We start from the raw sequence: 27,897 nt of genomic DNA, 5'->3' as shown, positions 1-27,897 counted from the left end.
TTTTGATGCCAGACAGATGCATAACAAGGCTGTGTTTTTCTGATTTAGGAGTATAATCAGCACAGTCCATGTACTACAAATTATATTAATTTGCCAGTGTTATGTACAGTATTCTTTTGTTAATATTAGTTATTTATCATTGTATGTTTATTGTATTGCCTGTCATGGTACAGGCTGGGCTGAAAATCATTAACATTTTAAACATTTAAATAACTAAAATTGTAAACATTTTTCTTTTTATTGTTCCATAGGAAACTTTTGACTACATTGGCAGTTCCAGAATGGTATACAACATGGAGCAGGGAAAGTTTTTCTTCAAACTGCAAAACATTGATGCCTTTGTTGAGATCAGCCAGGTACTAAAACATTTTTCAGACATTTTTAATTTTTTTGTTGTTTGCTAAAACGTTTTATAATAATTTTATTGTTATGCTTTTCTTCATGTGCAGTGTCATCCCCTATGGTAAAAACTCTGTACCCATGAACTAGCACATAGGCAGCAATCTACTTAACACCGAATGTGTGATAAGACACCTTGGGACCCAGGTGGACAGTAGTCTGTCCTTTGATAGTCACATCGCCACAGTAGTCAGGAAGTCCTTCTACGTGGCACACCTCATCATAAAAGGGCTCTCCTCCAGGAAAAAAGAGGTCATTGTTCCCCTCTACTCGATGCTCATTAGATCCATTATAGAGTACAATGCCCCTTTGGAATGTACCTCACAAGACATCTGCAGCAGCTGGAAAGTCCACAGAAGTACCTCACAAAGAGGATTAGTGGCCTCAAACAAATGCTCTACACTGACCGCCTCAAAAAACTCCAGCTTTACTCCGTAGCATATCGCTTACTCAGAGGTGATCTCTGCCTAACATATAAAGCTATGTCAAACCCAGAGCTGTTGGACATGCTACACCTAAAGAAATCCCAATCCCTCCGTGCTGCACACTTTAGGGACCTAAACCTTGTCACCACAATAAACAGGACATGCTGGAGGGATAGATTCCTGTCCCACAGACTTCCCATACTCTGGAACAGGCTACCCATCTATGTCGAGCAAAGTTCTTTATTAGCACTCTTCAAGAAAAATCTTGATGAGTGGATGGGAAATAGGAAATACACCCCGGGGATCACTTCTGTGCGTCTGCTCAACAGTGGCACAGGAAAATAACTTTCTTGGGTGGCGTAAGCCAGGGAACCTTGTTGGCTAGGCTTATGTAGGCCCTTGGGCCAGTAGCTTAGTACCTACCTATGAACCTATGAAGTTATTGATGCAAAGGATTAGTTCACTCACTTGATAATGTATGTACTCTTAAAAGAGAGCTGACTTCATGAAAAAACTTGGTAATTATTGGAGAAGCAAAGCTAAGTCCGAGAGCAACAAATGTAACACTGTTGCAGTGATTAAATAAATTACTGACATATGAAAGGTTTGCTTCATGGTGTACATTAGAAGTTGTGTTTGGCTGTATGAGGGGTCATGATGACCGTTTTTTCTAGGCTTTGCCCCTTTTCACTACTGCCAGTGTTAGCCATCCCTTAACTGGGTTTCTATTATTAAGGCAGATGAATCAGCATTCCTTTGACTTTTATGATAGCCTCTTGTGTCCTCTTCCAGGGAGGGCTTGTATATAGGTTCATAGGTAGGTACTAGGCTGTCGGCCCTAGGGCCTATACAAGCCTGGCCAAAAAGGTACCCTGGCTTTCGCAACCCAAGAAAATTATTTTCCTGTGCCCCTGTCGAGCAGAGCCACAGAAGTGATCCCCAGGGTGAATTTCCTATTTACCATCCAATCATCAAGATTTTTCCTGAAGAGTGTTAATGAGAAGCTTTGTTTGATATAGATAGGTAGTTTGTTCCAGAGTATGGGAAGTCTCTGGGACAGGAATCTATCCCTCCAGCTTGTTCTGTTTATTGTGGTGACAAGGTTTAGGTCCCTAGAGCGTGTAGCTTGGAGGAATTGGGATTTCTTTAAGTGGAGCATGTCCAACAGCTCTGGGTTTTGACATAGCTTTGTATGTTAGGCAGAGATCGCCTCTGAGTAGGCGATATGCGACTGAGTAAAGCTGGAGTTTTTTGAGACGGTCTGTGTAGGGCATCTGTTTGAGGTTGGTAATCCTCTTTGTGAGGTATTTATGTGGCCTTTCCAGTTGTTGTATATGTCTTGTGAGGTACATACCAAAAGGGGCGTTGTACTCTTTAATGGGTCTAATGAGTGATGAGTAGAGGTGAACAATAACCTCTTTTTTCCTGGATGAGAAACCTTTTGTGATGAGGTGTGCCAGGTAGAAGGATTTCCTGACTACTGTGGTGATGTGATTATCAAAGGAGAGACTACTGTCCACCTGTGTTCCAAGGTCTCTTATCACACTTTCGGTGTAGACTACCACCTATGTGGTAGCTCATGGGTACAGAGTTTTTACCAAAGGGGATGAAATGCTCTTTTTGGTATTGAGCTTGAGGCCATGGCTTTGACACCAGGCATCTGTCTCAATGAGGCCCTTTTGTAGGATGTCTACATCGTTAGGAGTTTCAATTATGGCTCCTAGCTTGCAGTCATCTGTGAACTTTGTTAGCCAAAGACCTTCTGTGTTAGCCTGTTCTTCAGAAAAGTAGATACCAAACAGGAGAGGACTGGGACTGTACCCTGTGGTACTCCCACTTGTCACTGGTCTAAAGTCGGATTTGGAGTCTGCTACTTTCACATTGTGGGTTCTGTCAGTGAGCCAGTTGGCAACCCATCTTGTGACATAGGGATTTATACCTAGTTTAGTGAGTTTATCTATAATTCCAGAGTGGGGGATGGTGTCAAAAGCCTTAGTGAGATCTAGATAGGCTGTGTGAACCCACCTTACCCTTGTCTACGGCTTTGGTGACTGCTTCAAAGAAGTCAATCAGGTTTAGGAGACATGATCTGCCTTTTACATACCCGAACTGGGTGGGGTCCAGAGTTTAGAGATTACCAATGTCTTTGTTTATAAGTTCCATGATGATACGTTCCATGGCCTTGCAGACCAGGCTTGTTAGTCTAATGGATCGGTAGTTCCCGGGGTCCGTGGTGGCTCCCCCTTTGTGGAGTGGGATAACCGTCGCTGTGTACCATTCAGTGGGCACAAAGCCTGAGGTGAGGCTATGATTGAACACGGTGCTTAGGTGGGGTGCCAGTTCATTCTATAGTTCATGTAGAACGCAGCCTGGGATGTTGTCAGGTCTCATGGATGCTGTGTTCGTGGCTTTGGAGAGTGTGTTTTTTACCTGTGCAGCCTTGATTACAGGAAGTTAGTTTGCTGTCAAAGCAGATTTAGTCATCCAATAATAATCTAGAATTTTAGATTTGCAAATGTTTGTAAGCAAACTTTATATAGAGACAAGGCATCCATCTAATTGCTGAAATGGGTTCAGAGTCAAACGCGGGCAGTCAGAGGACTGGCCAGGTTTGGAAGGAGCTGAGGTGCTGAAACACCAGCTCACCTTTTCAAGGTGAGGGTTAAGGATCTTCCACAGAATGATGGCTCATTTGCAGACATGCTGGATGTATTTGATTTTGATTTTAAAGTGCTACTGTGATGTATGCAAGAAAAGAGAGGTATGGGCAGGTGTATTATCAGCATGTGTGGAAGTGCTCAACTCCACCATGAAGCCGTCATATACTTCATGTAGGAAGGAAAAGCGTGGCGGTCAAGTATGTGATATAATGTCTTCTCTGCCCTTGTCACAAGACCACAAAAATAGTTTGGGTGGCTTAACTACTGTAATTGGGAAATAAACTGAAATGTCTGAATTTGTTATCCATATATCTTTCTGTTATGTGTCAGTGCAGAGGATTAGATTACTAGGATTCTGCTGCCAAGCGATTGAGTTGTTGGGTGCTGCATCTTTATCACGGGATCTTATATTTGTCGTTTGTGGACAGTACTGTTGCCGCCAGCCAGTTTGTTAAGCTTTCACCAACATAAGTGTTCTGAAGTAAGGGTTTTCTGATAGTTCTTTGTGTTTTGACCTGCTAATTTCAGCTAATTGTGTACCTTTTCCATTGATCTTACTTAGTCTTAGTTTATTTTTTTTACTCTTGTCCGCTGACACTTGCATAACATTTAATGTTTTTGCCTTTATTTTTACTAGCTACTGTCATGTATACCTGGCTTCAGCAAGGTTAATGATTTGATCCTCCATGTACTGTGTTCCTCTAGACTTGTAAATTTCCAGTGTTCCAGTTGTGATTACTAACTTTGTTGCCTCTTAGTCTTTGTATTCCTTGTTTATTTTACTTTCTATTTTTAATTCGCCATGCTTACCTTGGTTTGTGGTCTGCTGCATTTGTGTTTTGGTCTCTTCTGTTCCACCTCTTTGTACATGCTTTGAAATGTATACCGTGTCTCTACATCATATTTTATGCTCTTTATTTTTTTCATTTATTCTGCTTAGTGTTGTCTTTTTTCTGCAACATTTAGCTTTGTTTTTTTGTAACTTGTTTGTGTACTTGTACATGCAGTTATACTCAATTCTTTATGGATGGCATGCATAAGGGTCGTGCTTAAATATCATAGTACTTAGTACTGCCTTGAATCTGTAACCTCTACAGTTGTGTCAGCAGTGGGGATGATCTTCTGTAGGTCTGAAGTTAGAGTTATCCTTTTTAGCACTCCTGTACAGCAGATGTTCTTCGTGTATCACTGTTGCAGTCGTCACACTTGGGTTATCTGCCTGCAGGTAGCCCTCAGTCGGCCTGAATACCAGAGACTTGGTATTTCTATGTCAGTTGCTGTCTCTCCAGGACTGTCGTCAGGGGTATAAAAACAGGCAGCCGACGCCATTACATCAGTCTTTCTTGCCGAGGAGCCCAAAGCAGGAGCAGTTCGCACAAGTGCTGGTCGGCCACTACCTGAGTTTTCATTTCCGAATTGAATCATCCTGAAGTCTTCTAAAGCTAAGTACCCCGTTGGGGATCCTTTTTTCTTGTTCTAACCGATGTCAGAAAATGTTAACCATTGTCTCGCCTGTGGAAAGCAAATACCACACCGAGATTTCCATTCTTACTGCGTCACCTGTTTAGGCCCAGACCACGATCTACCTCGTTGTCGGTTTTGTGCTTTGTTCAACTCTCCATCTTCACATGCTCCTCTCCAATTCGACTACCACTTTACTTCTACTTTACTTCTTATCACAAATCTCAAGCTTGCACTATCCTAGAATTAAAAGAAAGTAAAACGCTATTTTTATCCTTCATTTTAAGGACCTTACTCTTTATGGAACTGTATAAAGTACATTTATCTAACTGAGCAGAATTTTTCTGTTAAGCATCTCTAAAACTCATTATAAATGCTATCATAGTTGTATAGATCTTTGTTTCTTGTCTGTAATGCACTGTTGTATCAGGAGCTTTTCTCCCAGGGCCTCTGCTGAAAAAGGACGTGTCCAGTCGGGCTTTCCTGGTAAACAAAGGTAAAATAAATATTTGTCGTTGGGCCCTTATTGTTGCTAAATACATTCGCTCTCGCTCTCTATATTCAATATTCAAAATGGCTTTGGTAAGCCATCCGACTACCGATCTTCCAAAAAAATGTAAGGATAAAAGCAGAGAGAGACCGCACAGATCCATATCTGCCACCGATGCTTCTGTTAAGCTAGTCGCCAGTTAGCCGGTACTCAGTGAGGTGCTTTCGCAGCCCCTGATGCCTGCTTTGATGGATTTGCAGGCCACTACCAAGACCCGTTCAGAGTCCGGTATGCCGTGAGACTCTTCTTTGACTACGGAACCTGCGGTTGTCTCTACCTTGGATGGGTCCGGAGCCGCTGTGCTGGCACCAGCTTCCGAGGAAGTTCTTCACACTACCGAAATTCGATACAAACTGACTACTTCTTTCGCGTCTTCAGTTCTGTCTAAAACTACTGAGTTTCTAAGGCCAAGAGTACGAGCTATGCCAAAAAAACTGACAACCCAAACTCAAGCACCTGCTTCCTTGCTACAACATCAAATGCTTAAAATGGCAGAAGACCTGATTATGCTGATTAGGGGAAGCCATCCTTCCCCTGCTAAGAGAGAGAACTGTCCCCAGCAGTTTTTACAGACCAAGAGTCCAACGACTCTCAGGTTTCGGAGTATAAAGACATGCCTTTATCTGCTTATGAGGATTCAGATGCAGAGGACTCCATTCCCTATGCTTCACCTCCAGAGGATTTTTCTTTTGGTGAAACCCTTCATACTTGGAGAGCATTTTCACTGGGAATGCCAAGACTATCCTCAGTCCAAAGAATTTTGAGATTTGCCATAATATAGGCCTTTAGCAATAACTCCAGTTGCGGATGTTGTGTTTGATGTCTTTATGGAATCAAGTACAACTCCTGATACTTTACCCCTGCTCCAAGGAAACCAGACAGGTATTACAGAGTTCCTGACTCTTACAAATTTCTTTTCAAAAATCCTACTACTGACCCAGAGGTCATCTCCTAGGGGCCTGAAGGTATAAAAGCAACTACAGCTAAGAATCCCATCCCTTCGGACAGGGATTCCAGAGCTTTAGACAGATGGGGTAAAAAAGTATACACCTCCGCAACTCTCGCCATTAGGGCATTGAATTGCCAGTTTCACATGCTGAAGTACCAGCAACATATTATGGAACTTATTAAGCAAAAATTAACTACCTTTACAGACTGTGCAGAAAATGAAGAGTTACAAGAGTTTATGCATTCTGCAAGCCAAGTCAGCAAGCATACTTTGCAATGTGGCTTTGATGCCCTAGAAACATCTTGCAGGGCAGCAGTCACTGGTTCTGTACTGAGAATGCATGCTTTGCTTAAGGAGCAGACCTTGCCAGACCATGTCAAATCAAAATTACTAGACGCTCCTTTGAACAAGGACAATCTGTTTGGCACCAAAGCAGAAGAGGTTCTAAAAAGATGGAAGAAAAAGCTAAATCTATGCAGACAGATTTCTTGCAAGTGCAGCCTCCTAGATTCAGTAGGCATTGCCCCTCGAAGAATTGTTCCTTTCCAGCCCCCTCAAGGCTATCTCAAACTAGACCAAGGGAAATGGACCCCCCCAGACTACAGTCTCAGGGTATGCAGAGATCTAAGCAATGGAGTGCCTCCTCTTCAAAAACAGGGAGTGCTAAGCCACCCCCTTAGGGAAAGAATTCACAATGCCTTCTCATCTCCACTCCTCTCCTCTGCCCAACTGCTCATGCCCCTAGGAGGAACACTTGCCCATCATGCAAAAAACTGGACCTCCATCACCAAAGACCAATGGGTCCTCAACATTGTATTCCAGGGGTACAAATTTTACTTCCACTCACTGCCAACCCCAAAAGGGTTCTCAGACCTTCCTCCAAACCAGTGGGCAGAGGCACAAAACCAAGTTCAATCCCTGCTCTCCATAAGGGCAATTCAGCCCGTTCCTGCAGAACAGATAGGTCAAGGGTTCTATTCCAGACTTTTCCAAGTACCCAGAAAAGAGGGCACTTGGCACCCAATCCTAGATCTTTCCATTCTAAACACCTTCCTTCTGGTACCAAAATTCAGAAAATGCTCACCCTTCAGCAGCTTCTTCCTATGCTGCCCAAAGATGCCTGTTTAGCCACCCTAGACCTAAAAGAAGCCTATCTGCACATCCTGTCAGGGACTCATGCAGGAAATACCTACGCTTCAGGGCAGGATCTATGCATTATCGGATGTTCTTCATGTTTCACTGTTGCAGTCATTACATTTGGGTAATCTGCTTGCAGGTTGCCCTCAGTCGGCCTGATTAACAAAGTCTTGGGTCCTGCGTCGATTGCTGTCCCTTCTTCCATGACGTCATGTCGTCAGGGGTATAAAACTTGCATCCAGTGCCATTACATCAGTCTTTCTTGTCATGCAGTGCCCAAAGCAGAAGCAGTTTGCAAGTGCCGGTTGTCCGACTCCTGAAATTTTTGTTTTCGAGTTTCAGAACCAAAGTCTTCAAACTAAAGCTAAGTACCCCGTTGGGGAAACCTTTTCTTGCTCCTTACCGATGTCAGTAAAAGTTAATAATTGCACTACTTGTGGAAAGCAAATACCTCACAAAGATTTTCATTCGTACTTTATTCCTTACCTAGGCCCTGACCACAACGTACCTTGCTGTCGGTTTTGTGCTTTAATCAGCGCACTATCCATCGTCTGTATATTTTTGCCTCTAAATATTTCAATTCTTGGTTTAATTATCCAGAAATGTTTTCGGTTAGCTATCCGACTACCGGGATTCTGAAAAAACGCAAAGATAAAGACAGAGACAGGCCGCCAAGGTTCAAAACTGCCGACGATGCTTCTCCTAAGCCAGTTGCCAGTTCGCCGGTACTCGGTGAGTGAGGTGCTTTCGCAGCCCCTGATACCGGCTACTTCTGATTCGCAGACCTCTACTGAGACCCATTCGGAGTCTGGTATGCCGAGAGAGGCTTCACCTATAGAACCCGCGGATGTCTCTACCTTGGATGGGTCTGGAGCCGCTGTGGAGGCACTGGCTTCTGAAGGTATACTCAGGCCTACAGACTTGCATATTAAATAGACTCCACCATCATTACTAAGGCCTAAATCTCGATCTCTGTCTAAAAAAACTGACGCCCAGGCCACATGTTCAGGCCCCTATGACTAAAAAAACAAATTAGCAAAATGGCTGAAGATCTAATTACTCTAATCAGGGGTAGTCACACCCCCCCCCCCCCCCAAGAGGCCTAGGGCTGAGCTTGATTATGAATCTTCTGATCAGGTTTCTATTTCTTCTGACTCCTCTAATGACCTGGATTTGTCCATACCTACTTATGAGGATTCTGATGCAGAGGATTCCATTCCCTCTGCTTCCCCTCCTGAGGATTTTTCTTTTGGGGAAACTTTACATACCATAAGGGAGCATTTTCACTGGGAAAGTCAGGAATTTTCTGATTCAAAAAAGAGGCTTAGGGATTTCCTCCTTCTGCCTCAGCATAGGCTCTTGGCTATACCTCCTGTACTAGACATTGTTGATGTGTTTTCAGAATCCAGTATGGCCCCTGATTCCCTGCCTCCGGCTCCTAGTAAACCTGACAGATACTACAGGGCTCCTGAGTCCCACAAGTTCCTTTTCAAAAATCCTGTTGCAGATCCAGAAACCATTTCTCAGGGGCCCAAGGGCATTAAGGCTTCTACTGCTAAAAATCCTACCCCTTCTGATAGAGACTCCAGAGCGCTGGATAGATGGGGTAAGAAGGTTTATACTAATGCAACCTTGGCAATCAGGGCTTTAAACTGCCAATTTCATATGTTAAAATATCAACAGCATATTATTGGACTGCTTAAACAGAAAATTATGTTGATTCCTGACTGTGTGGAAAATAAAGATTTACAGGATTTATTGCATTCTGCTGAACAAGTTGAAAAACATACTTTGCAATGTGGTTTTGATTCTTTAGAGGCCTCCTGCAGGGCTGCTGTTACTGGGTCTGTGCTTAGAAGGCATGCTTGGCTTATGGAGCAATCTCTGCCAGATCATGTTAAAGCAAAATTGTTGGATGCTCCTTTAAATCAGGATTGCCTGTTTGGCAATAAGGCTGAAGAAGTTCTAAAAAGATGGAAGATAAAGCTAAATCTATGCAAACTGTTAAAGATTTCTTACAAGTGCAGCCTCCAAGATTTAGTAGGCACTGGCCTACTAAGAATTGGTCTTTTCCAGCTCCTTCCAGATCCTCTCAAGCCAAACCCAGACACACCAAAAGCACCAGGTTTCAGGCCCAGGGGACGCTCAGAACTAAGCAGTGGGGGGCCTCCACTTCCAAATCTGGAAATAACAAGACACCCCCCTATAGTAAACAGTCTCAATGACTTTCTTTTAAAATTACCAAGCACTTGCCTTTTAGCCGCCCCTTTGGGGGGAAAGATTGCTTTTCATGCAAAGAACTGGGAACTCATAACCCAGGACAAATGGGTTTTAAATAGTGTCCCAGGGATACAGATTTCATTTCCACACATTGCTAACATCAAACGGGTGGCCAGACCTGCCCCCAAATCAGTGGGCAAAGGCTCAAAAACAAATACTTTCCCTTTTAAACATGGGGGCTATTCAACCAGTACCAGAAGAGGAAAAGGAGAAGGTTTCTATTCCAGGCTTTTTCTGGTACCCAGAAAAAGACAAATCATGGCATCCAATTCTGGACCTGTCTACTCTAAACACCTTTCTGGACATTCCAAAATTCAAGATGCTGACTCTTCACCAGTTACTTCCTATGCTAGGTAAAGATGCCCGGTTGGCAACTCTAGATTTAAAAGAAGCATACCTGCACATCCCAATCAGGGAATCTTGCAGAAGATACCTACGCTTCAAAGCAGGCTACTTGCATTATCAGTTCTCTGCACTGCCCTTTGGCTTGTCTACTGCCCCCAGGGTATTCACAAAGTGCCTGGCTGCAGTTATTGCATTTTGCAGGCAAAGAAATATTCAAATATATCCATACCTGGACGATTGTCTAATTCAGGCAGAAAACCAGGGCATACTTCTTAATCATCTGGCGTTTGTAAAATGGGTTCTAACTTCTCTGGGGTACACCATAAATGAAAAGAAATCACAACTGATACCCTCTCAACAGATTACATTCCTGGATGCAAACTTGAATACAACTTCCAAGATGGCTTTCCTCACGCCAGAGAAGCAAATTCATTTGCTAACTTACTTCAAACAAGTGGCCACAAAAACCCTGCTGTCTGCAAGACAAATACTGCAAGCTTTAGGGTTCATGGCCTCCTGCATTCTTTCTAATTCCATATGCAAGACTGCATATGAGGAAACTACAGTGGTACTTAAAAAGTCTGTGGAGTCAACATTGTCACAGCCTGGAAACAATGATTCCTATCATACCTTGCCTACACCTGGAATTCCTATGGTGGGCAGAGGCCTGCCACCAAAACAAGGGACTGCCATTCACACTACCCTCTGCCACCCAAACCCTAACTACAGATGCATCAGACTATGCATGGGGGGCTCACCTGGCACGGAAGTGCATTCAGGGCAAATGGAACCCAAATCAAATGCACTTATATATCAATCAAAAAGAAATGTTAGCTGTATAGAATGCTCTGACAGCCTTCAAAGACTACATTCTTCCAGGACAACTAATGGTAAAGACGGACAACACCACGGTTATGTGGTACATAAACAAGCAGGGGGAGTGCACATTCTTACCCCTCTGCAGACTAGCCATGGCATTGTGGAACAAAGCCTTGAGCTGCCAAGTACACCTACAAGCTCAATTCCTGACAGGAAAATTGAATACACTGGCAGATGAACTAAGCAGAAATCTCATGGACCCACACAAGTGGAAACTGGAACCACGGATTTTCAACTTGTTGACAAGCAAATGGGGGAGCCCAGACATAGATCTATTTGCCTCTCCCCAGAAGTACCAGTTGGACAAGTTTTGCACACGGACTCCCCACAAAGAAGCCTGGAAAGTGGATGCTCTGTCCTTAAGCTGGAAAAACCTATCAGTCTACGCCTTTCCCCCTCTGCTTCTGCTCTCCAAAGTTCTGCTAAAAGTCAAACAGGACAAACCAAGAATGATTTTGATTGCTCCAGACTGGCCACGCCAACACTGGTACCCACTCCTGCGCAGTGTCAGAAATATCTCCATGGCACCTGCCTCAAACCCCTTCCTTGCTGTCTCAGCAGGAGAACCAAATTCTGCACCCTCATCTTCCAACATTGAACCTTGCAGCCTGGCTAATCACTTAAATTCACCCTTATCCCTCAGCAAACCTGTGATGGATGTAATCTTGGAGGCAAGAAGGCCTAGTACTAGAAAATCTTATGCTGACAAATGGAAAAGATTCTGTGCCTGGAACCAATCTTTAGGGATGAGCACAGCAGCGCCCAATTTACCTCAGATTTTGCAATACTTAACTGAGATGCTTCACAAGGGCCTGTCTTTTTCCTCTATTAAAATCCACGCTTCAGCTATTCCAGCTCAATATAACATAGAACCACCCCTCTTCTCTCATCCCCTAGTCAAGCAGTATCTCAGAGGGGCAAAGAACTTGAGACCACCCAGGTGAGCTCCTACCCCTGCCTGGGACCTTAACTTTGTTTTGGAGAAGCTCACTCTACCTCCTTTCAAGCCAGCTGCTACTGCAGACTTAAAATTTCTCTCTTGGAAAACACCCTTCCTTTTAGCAATCACTTCAGCTAGAAGGATATCTGAATTACAGGCCCTTATGGCAGTGGAGCCTTTCATCATCTTTCATGCGGACAGGGTATCTCTGAGGACCAATCCTGCCTTCATGCCCAAGGTGGTTTCCAGTGTGGCTCTTAATCAGTCGATTCATTTGCCACCCTTCTTTCCCAATCCACAGAAAAAGGGGAATGGATTCTGTATTCCTTGGATGTGCACAGGCAACTTAGATTCTACTTGGACAGGACGAAATCTCGAAGAAAATATGAACAATTGCTGGTAGCATTTGCTGCAGGGGCAGAGGGGAAGGCTATTTCAAAACAAACCATTTCTAAATGGATAAGCCATTGCATTCATTTCTGCTATAAGCACCATGGAAAACCTATTCCCTAAGGGATCAGATCTCACTCCACCAGGGCTGCATCTACTTCTGCAGCTTTTGTGAAGGTCTGAAAACACCCTCAGAAGTTGCTACCTGGAGATGTTCGTGTTACACTGCTGCAGTCATTACACTTGGGTTATCCTGCCGTCAGGCGGTCCTGCAGTCGGCCAGAGTTCCAAAGTCTTGGTCCGGTGTCGGTTGCTGTCGCTTCTTCCCTGACGTCAGTGCGGCAGGGATATATAAGATGCATCCGACGCCATTTTCTTCAGTCTTTCTTGCCGCGTGGTGCCCGAAGCAGAAGCAGTTCGCAAGTGCCGGTCGGCCGACTCCTGAGATTTTCGAAGTCGAATTTCAGATTCGAAGTCTTCAATAAAGCTAAGTACCCCATTGGGGAAACCTTTTTTCTTGCCTCAGACCGATGTCAGAAAAAGTTAATAATTGTATTTCTTGTGGGAAGCAAATACCTCATAAGGACTTCCACTCTTACTGTATTCCATGCCTAGGGCCCTGATCACAACGTCACTAGTTGTCGGTTTTGTGCTAGATTTAACAAACGCACTATAAAAAGACGTTTTGATTTTGCTTTGCACTACTTTGGCCGAAGGTTCAATTATACCATGCCATCGGATCAACCAACGACCTCAATACCGAAAAAACGCAAAGACAAGGATAGACAGGCATCCGAGGTCCAAAACTGACGACGAAACCTCTTCTAGGCCAGTCGCCGGTTTGCCGGTTCTCAGTGAGGGCTTTCACAGCCCCTGACACCTGCTACTTCAGAGCCACAGGCCGCTTTCGACTCCCACGTGGAGACAACTAGGCCTCTGGAAACTCAAGGTATTGGGCCTACGGAAACTAATCCCGCAGATGGGTCCGGAGACACTGAGCCGGCATTGGCTTCTGAGGGTGTTTTCAGACCTTCACAACTTACCATTAAAACAACAGCCAAGACAAAGGTACCATTAAAGACAAAGAAACAAGTACAGCATTCTCCTGGACAGTCCTCCATGCCTAAGAAACAGATGCTTAAAATGGCCGAAGACCTCATTACTCTAATCGGGGGTTCCCATCCCCCTCCTGAGAAAAGGCCTAGGCAGGATACAGACTATGATTCCTGTGATCAGGTTTCCATTTCCTCTGATTCCTCTTCAGACCAGGGATACCCCCCCCCCCATGAGGACTCTGATGCTGAAGAATCTATCCCTTCAGCCTCTCCTCCTGAGGATTATTCTTTTGGGGAAACTTTACATACCATGAGGGAGCATTTCCATTGGGGAAAGTCAGGATTACTCAAAATCCAAGAAAAGGCTCAGGGATTTCCTTTTATTGCCTCCGCACAGGCCGTTGGCTATTCTGCCTGTGCTAGACATTGTGGATGATGTGTTCTCTGAATCCAGCTTATCTCCTGATTCTTTGCCCCCTGCTCCAGCCAAGCCAGACAGGTACTATAGAGTCCCTGACTCTCACAAGTTTCTTTACAAAAACCCTTCTGCTGATCCAGAAACTATTTCCCAGGGTCCAAAAGGGGTTAAGGCTTCCATTGCAAAAAATCCAGTACCCTCTGATAGAGATTCCAGAGCTTTGGATAGATGGGGGAAGAAAGTATACACTTCTGCAACCTTAGCAGTAAGAGCTTTAAATTGCCAGTTTCACATGCTGAAGTACCAACAATATTTAATGGCTCAGTTAAAACAGAAAATGCTTGCAAGTTCAGAAGCTCCTGATTGTAAAGAAATGCAGGATTTATTGCATGCAGTTGAACAGGTGGGAAAACATACTCTGCAATGTGGTTTTAATTCTTCAGAGGCCTCTTGTAGAGCCGCAGTTACAGGTTCTGTGATCCGAAGACATGCTTGGTTAAAAGAACAGAGTTTACCTGATCATGTTAAGGCAAAATTATTGGATGCTCCTTTACAGCATGATACCTTGTTTGGTGTTAAGGCAGAAGAGGTGTTAAAGAAAATGGAGGATAAAGCTAAATCTATGCAAACAGTCAAGGATTTCTTACAGGTACAGCCACCTCGGTTTAGCAGAAATTGGCCAACAAAGAATTGGTCCTTTCCAGTGTCAGACAGGCCACAGAGAGGCAGATACAGATGCCCAAGAGGCAGGTCTCAACCCCAAGGCTCAAACAGACGACAGTGGGGCACCTCAACCCCAAAAGGAGGTGAGGACAAATCTCAAACTTACAGGAAACAGTCACAATGACTTTCCCCTTCGTACGCCAAGCACGCCCCTTTTGGAAGCCCTCTTAGGGGGGAAACTAGCACTTTTTTTCTCAAAACTGGCAAGCAATCACACAAGACAAATGGGTTCTGAATATTGTGTCTCAAGGTTACAGGTTCCATTTTCATACTTTACCAAGGCTAAAAGGAATGCCAGACCTGCCACAAAATCAATGGGCAGAGTCACAAAAACAAATTTCAGCCCTCATGGACATGAGAGCTATTCAAAAAGTACCACAACAGGAACAAAGACAAGAATTTTACTCAAGACTCTTCCTGGTCCCCAGAAAGGACAAGGCCTGGAGGCCCATACTAGACCTTTCAATTCTGAATACTTACTTGGATATTCCAAAATTCAAAATGCTGACATTACAGTAGCTTCTACCCATGCTGGGCAAGAAGGCTTGGCTTGTTACGCTGGACCTCAAAGAGGCATAACTGCATGTCCCTGTCAGACAAAATTGCAGAAGATACCTCAGATTCAAAGCTGGTACAATGCACTACCAATTCTCTGCACTGCCTTTTGGCTTATCTACTGCGCCCAGGGTCTTCACAAAGTGCCTGGCACCAGTAATTGCATTTTGCAGACAAAAAGGAATTCAAATATATCCATACCTGGATGACTGCCTCATTCAAGCAGAGACAAAGGACATTCTTCTGCAGCATCTGGCGTTTGTAAAAAGGTTGCTAATTTATCTAGGGTATACAGTAAACAAAAGGAAGTCAAAACTAGTACCCTCACAACAGATTATATTCCTGGGTGCCAGCTTAAATACAACTGCCCAGATGGCTTACCTCATGCCAGACAAACCAGTTCAACTAACTCAATATTTTCAATTACTGGCAAAAAAGTCCCATCTCCCTGCAAGAAAAATTCTGCAGGCCCTGGGATTCATGGCATCCTGCATTCTACTAATACCATATGCCAGACTGCATATGGGGAAATTACAATGGTACCTAAAAAGTGTTTGGACTCCGCACTCTCACAGTTTAGAAGCAGTAATACCAATGATAGCCTGCCTACAACAGGAGTTTCGATGGTGGGCACAGGCATGTCACCTAAACAAGGGTCAGCCTTTTACCCAACCAACAGCCAGGCAAACTCTAACAACAGATGCTTTGGATTACGCCTCTGGAGCACACATGGCAGGAAAATGTATTCAGGGCAAGTGGACCACAGACCAGATGCATCTTCACATCAATCAAAAAGAGATGTTGGCTGTTCAAAATGCCCTAACAGCTTTCAAGGACCTTCTGCATCCAGGGCAATTACTACTAAAGACAGGCAACACCACAGTAATGTGGTACATAAACAAGCAAGGGGGCACTCATTCTTATCCCCTATGTAGGCAAGCCATGACCTTGTGGAACACAGCTCTAACGTATCAAGTTCACCTGCAAGCACAATTCCTGCCAGGAAAGAAAAATACTCTGGCAGACTATCTAAGCAGAAATATCATGGACCCTCACGAATGGAAGTTGAATCCACAAATCTTCAGCATGGTAATGCAAAAATGGGGATGCCCAGACATAGGTCTGTTTGCCTCCCCACTGAATTGCTAACTACAAATATTCTGCACAAGGACTTATCACAAACAAGCATGGAAAGTGGACGCTCTCCTGTTCAGCTGGAAAAACCTAAAAGTTTATGCCTTCCCGCCACTGCCTCTCCTTTCAAAGATGCTCCTAAAAGCCAGACAAGAAAAACCACAGATGATACTGATTGCTCCAGACTGGCCACGCCAGCACTGGTACCCTATCTTAAGGAACTTGGCTCAAGGACCACCATGGATTTTGCCTCAAATTCCACACCTTCTGACTCAACAAAACAATCAGATCCTGCATGGTCAGCTCAAAACCCTAAACCTAGCTGCATGGCAGATACATTAGCCAAACAGGCAACACCTCTCTCTAAAGCTGTTATGGATGTCATTTTGGAGGCCAGGAGGCCTAGCACCAGGAAAGCTTACTCAGAAAAATGGAAGAGATTCTGCGCCTGGAACCAGGCTCAAAACCTTGACCCTCTTGTTCCGAACATTCCTCAGATTTTACAGTACTTAACTGAGATGCTGGACAGAGGCCTATCCTTCTCATCAATTAAGATCCACGTCTCTGCCATTTTGGCACATTACAACACGGATCCTCCTTTATTCTCTCATCCCTTGCTAAAGCAGTACCTCAGAGAAGCTAAAAACATAAGACCGCCCCGGAGAGCACCAACACCGACTTGGGACCTCAATTTTGTTTTGGAAAAACTGACCCTGCCACCTTCTGAGCCAGCCAATACAGCCGATCTAAAATTTTTATCATGGAAAACAGCTCTGCTCCTGGCAGTAACTTCAGCACGAAGAGTCTCAGAGCTACAGTCATTAATGGCAGTGGAACCTTTTATAAATTTTCATCAGGACAGGGTTTCTTTAAGGACAAACCCTACCTTTATGCCAAAGGTGATATCTAGTGTGGCTCTCAACCAAACCATCCATTTGACAACTTTTTATCCAAACCCACAGAATAGAGGGGAGAAACTTCTGCATTCTTTGGACATACACAGGTAGCTACACTTCTACTTGGACAAAGCGAAAGCTTTCAGGAAAACTGAGCAACTGTTTGTAGCATATGCTGCAGGATCACAGGGCAAGGCTATCTCAAAGCAGACTATATCCAAATGGATAGGACACTGTATTCATTACTGCTACACACAGCATGGAAAATCAGTCCTAAATACCATTAGGCCACATTCCACCAGGGCAACAGCCACTTCAACAGCCTTTCTCAGAGGGGTACCTACCAAGGAAATTTTGGAGGCTGCAACTTGGAGTTCAGTGCACACCTTTACCAAGCATTACCACCTGCCTCTTTACTCTAAATCCAGGGCAGGATTTGCCACTGCAGTTCTGCAGGGCCTCATAGCCAATCCTAACTTTTTATAGACCAGCCACCCAACCTTAGCTTTGGGATTCTACTTAAGTGTAATGACTGCAGCAGTGTAACACGGTGAACATAGTACAGTTTTGTACCTACCATAAATGTAGATGTTCGAGTGTTCACACTGCTGCAGTCCAGGTTACCCTCCCTCCTTCCCCTCTGAACTAGCTGGACTTATCTATACCTTTCTATCCTATACAACCTTTGTGGTGTATTTGCTTGTAACTGAAGGTATTGTTTTTATTTTATATGTATATTTTTTATTAGCAATATGTATTGTCTACCTATTGGGGGCACCTGACATCTGGGGCAAGAAAAACTGAAGAAAATGGTGTTGGATGCATCTTCTATACCCCTGGCGCACTGACGTCAGCGAAGAAGCGACAGCAACCGACGCCGGACCATGACTTTGGAACTCTGGCCGACTGCGGGACCGCCTGATGGCAGGATAACCCAAGTGTAATGACTGCAGCAGTGTGAACACTCGAACATCTACATTTATGGTAGGTACAAAACTGTACTTTCTGTACATACTTTCACCAAGCATTATCATTTACCAATTTTCTCTAAATCCAGAGCTGGCTTTGCCTTGCAGGGCCTTATAGCTGGCCCTAATGCTGTATAAACTCCACCTCCCAACCATAGCTTTGGGAATCTACCCAAATGTAATGGCTGCAACAGTGAAACACAAAGAACATAGTGCAGTTGTGTACACTTACCATAAATGTAGATGTTTGAGTGTATTCGCTGTTGCAGTCCTGGTTACCCTTCCTTCAGCCCTCTAATTTCTCTCTGGCTATACCTCTACTTTCTTTTACTATGTTTAAAAGCCTTTTTGGTGTGTTTGCTTTTGGTTGGAGGTATATTTTTGCATGTTTTAATTTTATTTGCTCCCCATTAGGGGGGCACCTGACATCTGGGGCAAGAAAAACTGATGTAATGGCATCGGATGCATGTTTTATACCCCTGATGACCTGACGTCATGGAAGAAGGGACAGCAACCGACGTAGGACCCAAGACTTTGTTAATCAGGCCGACTGAGGGCAACCTGCCAGCAGATTACCCAAATGTAATGACTGCAACAGTGAATACCCTCAAACATCTACATTTATGGTAAGTGTACACAACTTTAATTTCTCTGCACTTCCCTTTGGCTTATCCACTGCTCCTAGAGTATTCACAAAATGCCTGGTTCCAGCCATTGCCTATTGCAGACAGAGAAAAATTCAAATTTACCCGTACATGGATGACTGCCTGATTCTGGCAGACAGTCAGGAAAAGCTGTTGCAGCACCTGACATTTGTAAAGAACCTTCTAACCTCCCTGGGGTACCCAATCCACGAAAAGAAATCAAAAGTCAAAAGATTGTATTCCTGGGAGCAAGCCTGGACACAGCATCCCAGATGGCATTCCTTACTCCAGAAAAACAAGCCTACTTCACTCAAATGGCCACTAGAACCCAGCTATCTGCAAGGAACATCCTGCAGGCCCTAGGGTTCATGGCCTCTTGCATCCTACTAATTCCATATGCCAGACTGCATATGAGGAAACTTCAGTGGTACTTAAAAAGTCTTTGGTGCCAACATTCTCAGGACCTGGAAACTGTCATATCTATTATACCTTGTCTAAGGACAGAGTTTCTTTGGTGGGCAGCAGCATGCAACCACAACAAGGGACTCATGCCACCCAGACCCTAACCACAGAGGCATCCGACTATGCCTGGGGGGGCACACCTGGACGACAAGTGCATTCAGGGCCACTGGAGCCCAAGTCAAATTCATCTCCACATCAACCAAAAAGAGATGCTAGCTGTTCAGCACGCTCTAACAGCTTTCAGACCACTACTCTCACTGGGACCCCTACTAATAAAAATGGACAACACCACAGTTATGCGATACATCAACAAGCAGGGGAGAACCCACTCTGCAGGCTAGCCATGGCTCTGTGGAACACGGTCTTGGACATGCATGTTTATCTGCAAGCTCAGTTCCTGCCAGGCAAACAAAATTCACTTGGCAGACTACTTAAGCAGAAATCTCCTAGACCCACACAAGTGGCAATTAGAATCCAGCACCTTCACCCTTCTAATCCAGAAATTGGCGACCACAGAGGTGGACCTCTTTATCTCCCCCTGCAATCACCCGCTCAGCAAATTCTGCACCAGGGCACCTCACAGCAGGGCCTGGAAAGTGGATGCCCTATTCTTCCAGTGGGAAAACCTCTCAATCTATGCATTCCCCCCTCTGCCCCTTCTCTCAAGAATATTACTCAAGATAAGACAGGACAGACCAAGGACAATCCTGATTGCCCCGGACTGGCCATGCCAGCACTGGTACCCACTACTGCACAGCCTGTCACCGGTGCCACACTGGCACCTACCCTAGATCCCAACCCTCCTCACTCAGCAGGTGGGACAGATCTTGCATCCGCAACAGAAAACCCTGAATCTTGCAGCCTGGCTTATTCCTTGAATTCTCCCCCATTGACCAGCCTAAGCAAGCGGGTGCTGGACGTCATTCTTGAAGCCAGAAGACCCAGTACAAGGAAATCCTATGCTGATTAAGTGGAAAAGGTATTGCTCCTGGATTCAGTCTAAAGGAGAGGACACAGCACTGCCCTCTTTATCTCTAATCCTGGATTACCTAGCAGATCTACTCCACAGAGGCCTATCCTTTTCCATTAAGATCCATGCCTCTGCCATCTCGGCTCATTACAACACTGAGCCACCTCTCTTCTCTCACCCTCTCATCAAACAGTTCCTGAGACCGGCAAACAATTTAAGGCCACCAAGGAGAGCACCCACCCCTGCTTGGCACCTTAACTTTGCACTGGAAAAGCTCACGCTCCCTCCCTTTGAGCCTGCAGAATCAGCAGAGTTAAAATTCCTCTCTTGGAAAACAGCCTTGCTTCTGGCCATCACTTCAGCTAGAAGAGTGTCTGAGCTACAAGGACTTATGACTGTGGAGCCGTTCATTATTTTCCCTGCTGACAGGGTTTCCCTCAGGACTAACCCTTCCTTTATGCCTAAGGTGGTGTTCAGTGTGGCTCTTAACCAATCTATCCACTTGCCAACCTTCTTCCCTAATCCTCAAAATAAAGGGGAAAGTATCCTGCACTCCTTGGACGTGCACAGACAGCTCAGATTCTACCTGGATTGGACTAAGTCCTTCAGGAAATCTGACCAGTTACTACTCAGTTTTGCACCAGGGGCAGAGGGCAAGGCCATTTCAAAACACACAATTTCCAAATGGACAGCACACTGTATCCATTTCTGCTACAAACACCATGGGACACCAACTCCTCAGGGGGTCAGAACACATTCCACTAGGGCAACTTCTATCTCTACAGCATTCCTCAGGGGAGTCCCTACCAGGGACATTCTGGAAGCTGCTACCTGGAGTTCTGTACACACCTTCACCAAGCATTACCACCTGCCTATCTTTTCCATATCCAGGATGGGTTTTGCGACATTAGTCCTGCAGGGGATACTAGCCAGCCCCAACTCTTCTTGACTGCATCCACCCTTTCTTCAACTTTGGGAATAAACCCAAGTGTAATGACTGCAACAGTGAAACACGAAGAACATATTGCAGTTGTGTACACTTACCATAAATGTAGATGTTCGAGTGTATTCACTGTTACAGTCCTGGTTTCCCTCCCTCCAGCCCCCTTTCTCTCTCTAGCCCCTATGCGTCTATTACTCACCCCTTACAGGGGTATTGGTATTGGTGTTTACTTTTTACTGGTGGTAATTTTCCCACCATACCTTAGCTTCCTATTGGGGGGCTTCTGACATTTGAGGCAAGAAAAACTGATGTAATGGTGTCAGCTGTCTGTTTTTATACCCCCTGATGACCTGACGTCAGTCCTGGAGTGACAGCAACCGACGCAGAAATACGAAGTCTCTGGTATTCGGGCTGACTGAGAGCTACCTGCAGGCAGATAATCCAAGTGTGATGACTGCAACAGTGAATACACTCGAACATCTACATTTATGGTAGGTGTACACAACTGTACTTTCTCTGAAGCTTCCTTTTTTTTTTTTTTTTTGGTTGCATACACCTTAGCTCCTGAGCCTCCCAGTTTTTTTCCATGTTTCGGTTACACGCACCTCTAACTCTCCCCGTTTTTCCCCATGTTTGGGTTGCATGCACCCCTAGCTCCTCAGCCTCCCATTTTTTTCCATGTTTGGGATGCGTGCATCCTTAATCCTTGAGCTTTCCCAGTTTTTCTCATGTTTTGGTTGCATACACCCCTACCTCCTGATACTCTTAGCTTTTCCCCATATTTGGGTTGCATGCACTGCAACTTCTGAGCTTTCCAAATTTTTTTTTCATGTTTGAGTTCCATACACCCCTCACCTCTGAGCCTCCCACTTTTTTCCCATGTTTGTGTTGCATGCACCCTTCGCTAATGAGCATCCTAGGTTTTTTTTTCCATGTTGGGTTGCATACACCTGTAGTGTCTGAGCCTCCCATTTTTTTCCTGTGTTTGGGATGCATGCACCCTTAGATCCTGAGCCTCCCAGTTTTTCCCATATTTGGGTTGCATGCACCCCTAACACCAGAGCCTCCCAGTTTTTCCCATGTTTTGGTTGTGTGCACCCGTAGCTCATGAGCCTTCCAGTTTTATCCCACATTTAGGTTGCATTTGCCCCAGTCACTGAGCCTCCCAGTATTTTCCCCATGTTTGGGTTTCATGCATTCCTAGTCCTTGAGCCTTCTAGTTTTTTCCCACATTTGGGTTACATGTACCCCTAGCTCTTAAGCCTCCCAGTTTTTTGTTGTTCCAGTCAGGCATCTGCTTTGCAAAGGTTCACACCTTCATTGTGTAAAGCATTGAAAGCCTCTAAGTCTTCAGCTTGACCTTCAAATTATAAGGCAGGGTTCACACGGTCACTGTCTCTGCTGTTTGGGAGAGAAGCATGGCAAGAACCACTCCTGTAAGTGCCAGCATTTCCACTTACCCTCTGAAAACACAAACGAGAGAATATTCAGGCTTGCCTTGGTACTCATAGGAGGAAATAGCTGCAAATGTCCCACTGTAAGCCTTTGGCCTTTACAGAACACCATCAAGAGGCCAAAGAAATAGAAGGTGACAATGGTTATGCTCTGCTGGGTAAGTCCAGTGTACATCATAAGGTGCCTTGGTGCAGAAGTCACAAGTGCTTTATTCTATATCTACAGGTGGGTGGTACCAGTCTTTAGCAGGCGTTAGATGTACATTGTTTCTTAGAGTGCCAGCTGTTGGGAAAGGGGGCGATCTCCAAGCATGATTTTTCTGTTTTTTGCCATAGGTTCATAGGTGTGTACTAGGTTAATGGCCCAGGAGCCTTTACAACTCTAGCTCATAGAAGTGCCCTGGCATCATGCCGCCTGACGTTAGTTCCCAGTGCCTCTGTCAAGTAGAGTCACTGTAGTGATCCCTGGGGTGAACTTTCTGTTACCCATTTACTCATCAAGATCTCTCTTGAAGAGGGACAGCGAGGTGCTCTGCTTGACATGTATGGAAAGTCTATTCCAGAGCATGGGCAGTCTCTGGGTGGGGAACCTATCCCTCCAGCATGTTCCATTGATTGTGGTAATGAGGTTAAGGTCTCTGGAGCGTGTGGTGCAGAGGGATTGGGATTTCTTTAGATGTAGCATTTCTAACAGAGCTGGATCAGACATGGCTTTGTAAGTCAAGCAGAGATTGCCTCTAAGTAGGCTATATGAGACCGAGAATAGCTGGAGTCTTTTGAGTCTGTCCAGTTAGGACATGTGTTTAATGCCTAGGATCCTCTTCGTGAGGTACTTCTGCGACCTCTCCAGTTGTTGCAGGTGTCTAATGAGGTCCATGCCAAATGGGGCATTATACCCAATGATTGGTCTAACAGTAGAGAGAGACAATGACGTCCTTCCTCCTGGATGCAAAACCCTTGGTAATGAGATGTGCCACGTAGAATGACTTTCTGACCACAGTGGCAACGTAGTGGTCAAAGGAGAGATTGCTGTCAACCTGCATCCTCAGGTCTCATATGCCTTCAATGTTCAGTGGGCTCCCATTGATGTAGTAATTAGTGGGAACTGAGTTTTTACCAAAGGGGATGACAATGCATTTTTTGGCGTTAAGCTTAAGGCCATGGTTTTGACACGAGTCATTGGTCTCCGAGCCCTTTCTGTATCAAAACTAAATGATCATTCTGCTTAGTTTCTCCATTCATCAGTTACTTCTGGCATAGAATTTCAAAACTGTTTATATTTACTTTTTCTTTCCTCTGCCAAACATGAGTGACAGCATTAGACCATTAAGCAGTTTGCAGGTCATTTCCACCCCCAACAGTACCCACCCTACCTACCCCTTATCCAAAATACTTCGTGCGTGTGTGTGTGTGTGTGTGTGTGTGTGTGTGTGTATATATATATATATATATATATATATATATATATATATTTTTGGGGTCGTGATTTTTAAGTGGAAACTTTTAAATGAAGATTTGGAGATTCCGGGATGAAAGCGCTTGTTTTACATTTGTTTTGTTTCCTTAAAAAGTTATTTGTTTCACCACGGAGTTCTCATTCTGTCTGGAGACTACATTTGAATTTCTGGGGGGCGGAACTGACAACTGACCTGCAAACTGCTCAGCATTCTTTTGTGGTTCTTCCTGCTTTGTTTCTGTTGTATTTTGTGATAAGTGACTGCATTGTTGTATGAATTTAATTTGATAAATTATGTCTTTTGAGAAATTCAGCACTGCTGCTAATTTATTCATCACCAAGGATACCTTCTTTGGTTTGGGTGAAGAATGCAGAAGTAAAATGGTATTCAGTGCTTAATTTATTAAGAAAACTTTAGATACCAGAGCAAACAACTTCTTAGCTTTTACTTTATATAGCTTCCTCTAGTTCTAATGCATTAAGGTGTTTTCTTTAAAAATTTGAAAACTTAATGTAAAATTCAGGTACTATGGGATGACCTTTGAGACTGACAGACTAAACTTAATGGATCCATTTACATGTTCAGAGGACTTGACCACAACTACTTCTAGATCTTTTGTGTTTATCATAAGAATTATTGGTACAAGTAGATGTCTGTCCTTATCTTATTTCCAGAACGGTTGGTCATCTTTAGAGTGGATGTGCACCCCCCCAAACACCCACCTCAAGCACACACAATGTCAACATCAGCACTCATTTAGTAAAAGGTAGAACAGTCCTTGTCACCTTCAGGTATTTATGTTAAGTATTTATTCATTCATCATCTTCTAGGGGAGTTCCAGACAATGAGAAGCACTCATTTTGGGAAAATCTTTTTTTCTGTTTGCTAAACTGAACTTGGGCTTATTGGAATAAGCTGAAAATTCCTTTGAAGACATTTTTGAGACTGTTGCCTCATGAAAAAGTGTACCTCCAAAAGGTAGATCTCCCAGAATAGGACTCTAGCTAGTTCATTTTCTGCTCTGTGTAATTGTCCCAAAGTAGTGCACCCCCCCATTTTTCATGTTAGAAAAAAAATTAATGCACCCCTCATCTTGTAGTTTAGAAAAAAATATCAAAGTTGAAGACAAACAAAAGTCTGTTTTGCCTCAAGTTATAGCAAGATCCTTGCTTGTAAGAAGCAAGCAGCTTGCTACAGTTGTTACCTTGCACATCAATGACTACTGCACTCCTGTGCTTTCGGCATCTGCTGATCACACCTCCGTGATAGCTTGCACCCAGAGCAACCACTGCCTTTGCTTCACCATGGCTACAGCTCTGCCCCAGAAGATTATTGTCTTTTGTCTCTTTGAAAGAACCATCTGGTTTTGTTGTGTGGAGTAAGACGTTTAGTAAGGAAAGCCTTTTTTTTTTATGTCCAGAAGCTCAAGGTTTTCCTGGAGCATAAAAAGCAAAAGAAAAACCTAATACTAAGACAAAAGACATATGCCTATCCAGCTAAGAGAAAACTGTCTGCTAGTGGGTATAACACCAAAAAAAAAATCTGCAAAGGAAAAGCACAACTACTGAAGTACATAGAAGTTCATGTTTAATCTTCTGTAGGGCAGGAGAATGTCACCTTAGTTAATCTGCCAGTTCCACATGGGCTTGAAGGCATCAGACTTGGAAAGGCTCAACTTTCAGCCCTAGTATTCACAATTTCCACATCCCAAATGTCCCTTATAGGGATAAAGTGAGATTCCAGTTTCACAAGCACACTGTACCTGATAGACTGAAATTGTGTCACACTGAGTACCATACCCCAGGTGTTTGAGAGATGCCAGTCGTCAGCATACTGTTACAGTTTAGTTGGGGGTGCCCATCTCCACAGGATAATCCCGCTGTTTGCAGAGACATACTTAGTTGTCCTGGCTTCCATCTCTTCAACTTTAAGTTGAGGAGCAAAAAAAGGTCCTTAGAGAATAAACAAAATGTTCTTTTTAAATAATTGCAACAAATAATTTGCTACAAATTTAATGGGTTGTTTGCTACTTTCTAAATACCATACACAGAGCTGGAAGAAGTAACTCTTCAGGCCTGACTGAAATGCACTAGAAGCATTAAGTTTACATACTGGAATTCAGAAACCGAATGCAGTTTATTGTACTTTCACTCATTGCCCCTTGACACCTTGTGGCCGATTAACTACCCACTTTTGCCTCACCCTAGCTATGCTTTTGGCTGTTTATTGCGAACACTTCCATAGTCTTGCCAAGACTTCCTTTATTTTAATGATTAGTCGAGAGAAATTTGACTGACCGAAGGCCTTCTGGTATCTCTTTCACACGGACAAACATTCAATTCAGTGGATTGTATACAGTTTCAAAGCCTTTAGCTTATGTCTTAATTGTGCAACTTGGTATATGTAAAGCTGGTTAAGAATTAGGGGCCCTCAGCATCAAATACTCAAATCACAAGAGGTAGATCACGGTTTTTCACATTTGTGTAACCACTGTTGGGCGAGTGTGTATGTGTGTGCATATGTATCTATCTATATATATATATATATATATATATATATATATATATATATATATATATTTGTGTGTGTGTATACACACACACAGACACACACACACTCTCTCATATGTACAATATATGTATATATACAAGTGCACATACGTATATGTTTTATGTTATATATATTCATATTCCAAAGACATGCATGTAGAGTGTTTCCCCCTGGGCCTCCACTGAAAATGGGCTGTGTCCCAATCTTGTTTTCCTGGAAAACAAATGTAAAATAAGTAAAGAAATATACATGTATGTATGCAAACACTTCCAGGCAGAAATTGTAAACCTTCTGGGATATGTTCCATGTCTTGGAGCTGTACAGATGGCCTCTAATTGTTCTTTTATATATTGCTAGTCCACTCTCTCCCCCCATTCTTTTTCCAGCCATTTAGCCTTGTCCTGCTCTGTTTCCTTTCCTTCCATAGCTTTGGCTCATGCTATTTTCTTCAGTGAATTGCAGACCCCTTTTGCCCACTTTCTGTACCTCTACTTGCAGTCATCTCTCTTGCTAAAATTTCTTTTTTTCATTCCCATGTTGGCTTAGATTTTACAATATTTTCTGCTACGTTATGAATGTAATATCCTGTATGGTGGTTGTTATTCTCTTTAAGTTCTGCTTTCTCCTTACTTCCCTAACTTACCCCCTGTTTCATCATCATCATTATCACAATCATCATCCCTCTCCAGTATGAATTATAACCTTCTGGTTGTGTTATGTAATCTCCACTATGAATTATAACCTTCTGGTTGTGTTACGTAATCCCCACTATGAATTATAACCCTCTGGTTGTGTTACGTAAATGAGCTTTAATTGTCTTGGTCTAAATTTAATCCTAAACCACCCTGTTCTATGGAGTGAATAAAGCTGTTAAACTTTGCTTACTCTCTTCCCATTCCAAGTAAATTCCTTCAACTCTTTGCTATGATCTGCAACTTTTCTTCTGCTTAATAAAAAAAAAATTACCTGACCTGTATATAAAACTAAAGGGGCTAGAAACATTTTCACTGCTTGTATCTTACTATGTCAAGAATCAAGAGCTTCCATCTTCCCAATTTTTATATTATCTATTATTTAGTCTCTTCCCCCATATCCTTATTTGCCATAATAGAATCCCTACATTGGAATACTTCATCTTATGTTCCTATAAGTATGGGTAATGTTGAACCGATTCAAGTGTGGGTACGTAGTTTACAGTTGCAGCCTGTGATTTATCTTAATTTCTTTCATATCCTGAAAAGACTTAAACTGTC

At 43.6% G+C, this 27,897-nt stretch overlaps 1 protein-coding gene across 2 annotated transcripts in view; it reads left to right on the top strand.

Moving 5' to 3' along the window:
- The window catches only part of NCSTN (nicastrin), an 876,107-nt gene that overhangs the window by 257,892 nt on the left and 590,318 nt on the right, over window positions 1-27,897 (top strand). For both annotated transcript variants that reach the window (XM_044059533.1, XM_044059532.1), the window contains exon 9: window positions 252-356. In XM_044059533.1, coding sequence (XP_043915468.1) covers window positions 252-356 — 105 coding nt within the window. The remainder of the gene's footprint in view (window positions 1-251; window positions 357-27,897) is intronic.

Source organism: Protopterus annectens, chromosome 17.part0 (genome assembly GCF_019279795.1).
Source record: "Protopterus annectens isolate FY-2018-M chromosome 17.part0, PAN1.0, whole genome shotgun sequence".
Taxonomy (NCBI): Eukaryota; Metazoa; Chordata; order Ceratodontiformes; family Protopteridae; genus Protopterus; species Protopterus annectens.
This window is presented reverse-complemented; position numbering and strand designations above follow the sequence as displayed.